At 35.3% G+C, this 6,000-nt stretch overlaps 1 protein-coding gene across 6 annotated transcripts in view; it reads right to left on the bottom strand.

Moving 5' to 3' along the window:
* Nucleotides 1-757: 757 nt before the first annotated feature.
* Nucleotides 758-6,000, bottom strand: part of CCDC14 (coiled-coil domain containing 14) — a 56,311-nt gene continuing 51,068 nt past the window's right edge. For all 6 annotated transcript variants that reach the window (XM_072613757.1, XM_072613762.1, XM_072613756.1 and 3 more), the window contains 3 exons: nucleotides 4,912-5,130; nucleotides 4,697-4,829; nucleotides 758-1,904 (listed from right to left, as the gene is read on the bottom strand). In XM_072613757.1, the coding sequence (XP_072469858.1) occupies nucleotides 923-1,904; nucleotides 4,697-4,829; nucleotides 4,912-5,130 (1,334 nt within the window). In that variant the 3' untranslated portion in view covers nucleotides 758-922. The remainder of the gene's footprint in view (nucleotides 1,905-4,696; nucleotides 4,830-4,911; nucleotides 5,131-6,000) is intronic.

Raw genomic sequence — 6,000 nt, 5'->3', positions numbered from 1 at the left:
TGTCTTGCCTTTAGATACTCCCTCTCTTCCCTTCCACCACAATCCTTAGGTTTCTTTTGGTAACCTGTAGCCCAATTTCAATTTCATACTGTATTACTTGAACCCTACTCACTTGAGCTCTTCCTTTTAACCTCTTTCCTACGCTGTGGTAGGTCAGTATGGTGGTTGGTTCCCTATCCAGCCTTCATTAGTGATGGAGGGTCAACCAGTCTATCTCTTTGGAGTTCTCAGGCAAGGTTCTAGTGGATAATGCTGGAACATCCAAATGTGGGACATACCCTTAACCACTGGAACACTTAAGAGAGGTAGTTCAAACTGTCACTTATTCTAAGAGGGCAAATAATTTTAAGTACATAGTGTTTAACTTCTGAAGAACAGAAGGACCATTACCAAATTCCCCATGGGGACAGCCGTATTTCCATTCCTCTGCCAAACTTACTACTACCATTTCCTCACAAGCTTAACCTTCCTTAGCCCTCTGAAATCTGGTTTCTACCTCCACCATCATTGGAAATGTATTCTTAATGGTCACCAGTGACAATTACCAAGTCTAATGGAATTTCTTCAGTTTTCATTTTTCTGGGCCTCCTCACAGTACCTGATAGCACTAACTTTACCTAAACCGTAAGGGTATAATTATTAATCATTTAATAGCTAAATGCTGGACACAATTCTCAAATCTCTCATAGATAATTAGGATACTTGTTCCCTAAAATATTAATTCTTCAAGATGACAGATTTCACAAATTTCATAGTGTCAATTTAATGAAATAATTTAGTTTATTCCACTGATAAGTTAATTCCACCCATAATTTAATATAAAACATTCATTATAAAGAAACTCCAAAAACAGAGCATAAAGTATCAAAATATTCTGCAACAAATGAAGAATGGCCACACTCAGTTTTGTTTTCTTATAGATTCATTTCTTCACCATGCCAGTCTGTAAAGTTTTTTGTAGCCTGGTTATGTTGGCATCCAATGCTGCCAGGCCATTTCTGAAGTCCTGTTCATCATGTGAAGTGAATGAAGAGAGGGAAGACATACTCCAGTCAGACATTCTTGACATTAAATCGGAATTTAAAAAGCTATAGTCACAGAGAGTACTGTTTTTCACTAGAGAACTGGCAGCTTGACATCCCAAGGCATTATGATGATCTGTAGACTTATCCACAAAGTCAGCAGGGATCTTACTGATTACCTCCTTTATTTTCACTAGGAGCTGCTCATCCTCTACATTAACTGCCCTTATCTTTTCAGATACAACTTCTGCTTCACTCTTCAAAGAGGAAGTATTAGGGAACTTTTCAAAACCAGCCTTTGTATCTTCTGAGGACACAAATAAAGAGATGGGCTTAAGAAGCTCATTTTGTTTTTCAGAACCAGGAATTCCATTTCTGCCAGACTGCTTAGAATTAGAGACATTATTCTGTGGCAATGGACTTATTCTTTCAGGAGTGGATTTCTTTTTAGAGGAGCTTACAGCAAATGGGAGATAAATTGTCTCATCATTCAGTCTGGATTCATCATCTATTAAGGTGTCTATCTCACTCCCTACTTCTGAAAGTATTTTTGAATGATATGGTAGGGTCTCAAGGTCTAACTCCTCCGCTAAACCTGGGGATTTGTGTTGACAGACTTCAGGGTTCAGGAAATGTTCATAAGGCACAACTGGCACTCTGCCTTTGTGATCTTCTAAAAATGGTGATTCTGGGTGAGTGTAAATTTGGTTGTCTTCTAACTTTTTAAGGTCACTCATGGAAAATTGAGGTGGAGATTGTTTATGCTGTAGGTGCTTTTCATGAATGTCTAGAAGGGACCTGGTAAACATTTTTTGAGACTTATGGAGAGTGTTGTCCACGCTGAAGTTTGTGAGGAGTTGTGTCATGTTGTCCTGCAAAGTTCTGTTGAGAGAAATTTGGTATATTAGTTATTTTTCCTGGCCAATATATATTTTTCCTTTGGCAACAGCTCACTTCTGTTTTGAATAAAATGTCACAATAGCTTAGTGGACCGCATGGAATAATTTATCCCAGATACTTTAACCACCTGCACAGGTTAAAAGTATAAAGGAAAACACTGAATTTCTAGAATGTTTTTAACTTTACAGGGGAAAGTAAATGACTTTATGACAAGAAAACTTCAAATGTAATATTTTCATGCAAAAAGAGATTCGGAAAACAATCTCTTGTAAAATGTGAATTTACAAAAATACATACACAGAGAGAGAGAGAGAGAGAGAGAAAATATACGAGCGCTGGAAGGACTGTTAGAGGTCATCTAGTCCAGCCTTCTTTTACAGAAGAGGAAACAAGCCCAGAGAAGTGAATCGATTTGCCCAAGATCACACAGGTGCTAAGTGGTTGAAGTGGAATTCGAACTCAGGTCCTGTACCTACAGTTCAAATACAAGAAGTAGGAGGCTAGATGATAATTTGTCAGATATGAGATGGAATTCATAATTCAGGGAGGGGCTGGGTTAGAAGGCACTCATGCAGCTTTCATTTCTAAGGCAATATTTTTTTTCTCATTTTTTTTTAATGGTACCTCAAACAAAAAGCAAGTTATTTCCTTCCACTAGAAGTATACGTACAAAATATATTACCCTCTAGTGGTTACTATAAGAACAACATGGCTAAAGCTTATGTGCAGGTGAATCTGGGTCTAAGAAACAGATTCATATAAAAGTTTTTATAAGTCAACTTTATGTAAACTGAAACATTTTCCACTAGGTCTACGTTATAATTTCAAAATTGCTTTTTAAAAATTTTTGATGAATTTTTAGATAAGTAGCAGCAATTCTTTTGCTCCTCTAACCCCAAGTAGTTAAAAAGTTATAAAAATGTAAATAAATTAGAGGAGTATTATCTTTAAAGAACCTTCTAACTAACAATGTTGGGAGTTCTACACAGCCATGCTGGATTTTCTTAAAACAGGGAACACCTATTATATATTTTCTACTAGTTATCAAGCACCGGGAAATTATACTTTTACAAATTTAAGAGTCAAGAAGAGAGCAGGACACAATCCTATCATCAAAAATAATTTGTGGAAATGTAACTTAATGGATATCAGTAAAGCTTTTAACATGTAAAGTATTAATAGTTTTTCTACAAATTAAAAGTCAAAAAACTACGTACTTGAAAAGAAAGTCCCTGGATAATTCTGATGAAAACATCATTCATATTTTGATCATAAGCAAAAGCTACAGATTTCTAAATTTAAAACAAACAACAAAAGAATGGTGGTCTGGAAAAAAAAGGTATCTACTTCGCTAACAAGCCAATTAATATTTTCCTCTCAGGTTCCTATTGCCATGTAAATATGAAGCACCAGGTGCAGCATTCAAGTACTTAGAAGAACACTTTCTGTTACTAACGCTCCATTTCTCACCCCTTTTCACATAACTGTAAACCATGAGTTATACTAGAATCTAAAATGAATGATCATGATAGCTGCAATCATTTAAAAGCTTATGCAGTATGGGGGTGAACGAAATGAGTGAAAGCCTGTGACATTTGCCAGCCCTCAATACATTAGTTTCTGACCACTGCAGACAAAAATGTGAAGGATACTTGAAAAAACTGTGTGGAGTTACTCTCTATAGGCTAGTAAAAACAGAACACTTGTGTCTACTTGGGGTAGGTGGAAGCCCATGAAACTGAGGAGGCGGCTTGCACGCTTATTTTTTTGACATACTAATGGCTGTTATTCTGTCCATTTTCAGTGCCTCTTAGTTTCTAAGTAAAACTAAAAAACAAAACAAAACAAAAAAACTGGGGCCAGTTTCAGGATCCTAGCTCTAAAAAAAATCAAACTATTTGTAAATTCAAGTCTATTACCAAAATGACATCATAAAGTCACTGCCATTGTTGAGATGAACATGAACCTAAACCCAGTCTCAAAAACAACAAAGCCTTAGACCCAAAATAATGATAATATCATAATAATAATCATGCGTGCAGAGTAGCCTGCAATTATTTTTGGAGTTGTGCCAAGTCCTGTTTGTACCTGTGTCTCCCTCAGTCATTAACATGTCCAATTAACCAAAGTAACACAGGTTAACTGAAAGTCATGACGTAGATGTCATGAAAAGCAAAGTTCAAAAAGACTATTAAACACTAGGGAAGATGATTGAGGTAAGTTCTGGAATATTGTTTTGAGGAGGTCTTTAAAAAAAATCCTAGAAAAATATTCCTGATTGAAATGCCTTAAGTCCTGAAGGTTGGCTACAGAGAGGAATGTATTTTTATGTGGATTATTTAGTATTTCATTTGGTGCACAGATCACAAAATACACAGGACAGATGAGATTGCTAAGGTAGTTCTTGTGAAAAGGAAGGTCACCAGGTGGGAATTAAAAACAAGATTGTTGTTACTAGTAACTACTACTAGTTAGCATTACAGGAAAGGAGATCTCTTAGGAATGAGCAGGCACAGAGGCTGATTCAGAAAGAGTTCCTCAACAGCTACTTAAGGAGATCTCATCTCCTTTCTGATGATATCAGAAACAGTAGCTCTGGATGGTCTTGAGCAATAGAAGGGGAAGGAAATAAATACACTGAATTGAATGACAGAAGGATATTGAGGATAGTTAAATATATGCTGTAGACAGGGTTTGAGATCCTTTTTAATTCTTAATTTTTGATAAGATAGTCAGATGTGACAACAACTGTGTTATTAGAAAGAGAAAATTACCTGGTTAGTTCTTTTAGCCGGATAATTTCAGCTTCACGCTGATGTAACGTTACATCCAAGATCTTATTTTCCTTTCTAGATGTTTCTAGTTTAAACTGGTAGGTTTTCACACTGGCCAAAGCTTCCTCCAATTCTAAAGCATAAAAGAGTTTTCATTTCATTCAGTTTTCATTTTTAACAAAAATATGTTCATTTACTATAGGTCAAATACATACCAATTTTAATCTTTGCAGTCTCCATTTCAAAGTGCTTCTTATTTTCAAATATTTTTTTATCTTTCTCTTGAAATATCTTGACATACTTCTTGTACTCTTCCTTCTGGCTGTCAATCACCTTTAAGAGCTTGTCATTCTTACTCTTCAATAACTTCTGATTCCTTAATGACTCCTTCAGCTGGGTGTGCAGGGACATATTAAGTGACTGTGTAGAAATTACTGTTAAACAAAGAGACCAAAATTTGTTTCAAAAGCTTGAAGCATGCATGCATATAGGTAGAGATCCAAAAGGAAAACAAGTAAAATCTAAAATTTTCATCATAACTACTTTAATGCTCTGTGTAAGCTCTTCATATAACGAAAAACATATAACAAGTCATGCCTTTCTATCGCCAGTGAAGATTTCATACATTTGGAAGTGATAGTTTTATTTGCTTAATCTAAAAATAATATATTCCAAGGACGGCCAATTTGATCACATAAGGGTACTAGAATCCACCACTGTTATGGATTTTGCCAAAATTGCAATAAAATTTGGAGGGTATTTTTGGTTAGAGGGAACTCCTATGTGTTTATATCACTTTTAAAGTATAATGCTACTCAGAAAAAAAACCAAACAAACCCCTGCCCTGGTGCCTTTTCTTAATATCGAATTCAGTTCTGGAAACATCTGTCCCATACATCAATTTGCCCACCTTCCCTCATAATTAAAATTAAAACAAAAACAAGCCTCATAATGCTGTAAATCAATATTAACTAGGTCTAACGGTATTATAGTGTCTGTGAAAATCACTCTCTTGGTTCTGCTTACTTTTTTCTGTATTGCTTCATATGCATCTTCCCACCTTACTCCAAATTTCTCACATTCTTTTTAATCACTAATATTTCAGTATTTTCACGTATCATAATTTGTTTAGCTATTCCTCAATCAACAGATATTTCCTATTTCTAGTCATCAATACACAAAAAGCTAATTTTAAAAAAGGATTCCTTGCAAAAAAGGAATAATGAAAAAAGTTATATTGAAGGCTTGTTTCACAGCCATTTCTGTATCTACTCCCATGTTACCCTCTCTCCAATGATACTTTT

Source organism: Notamacropus eugenii, chromosome 5 (genome assembly GCF_028372415.1).
Source record: "Notamacropus eugenii isolate mMacEug1 chromosome 5, mMacEug1.pri_v2, whole genome shotgun sequence".
NCBI classification, from domain to species: Eukaryota; Metazoa; Chordata; class Mammalia; order Diprotodontia; family Macropodidae; genus Notamacropus; species Notamacropus eugenii.
The sequence above is the reverse complement of the archived record's forward strand: the minus strand, read 5'-3'. Positions and strand labels throughout refer to the sequence as shown.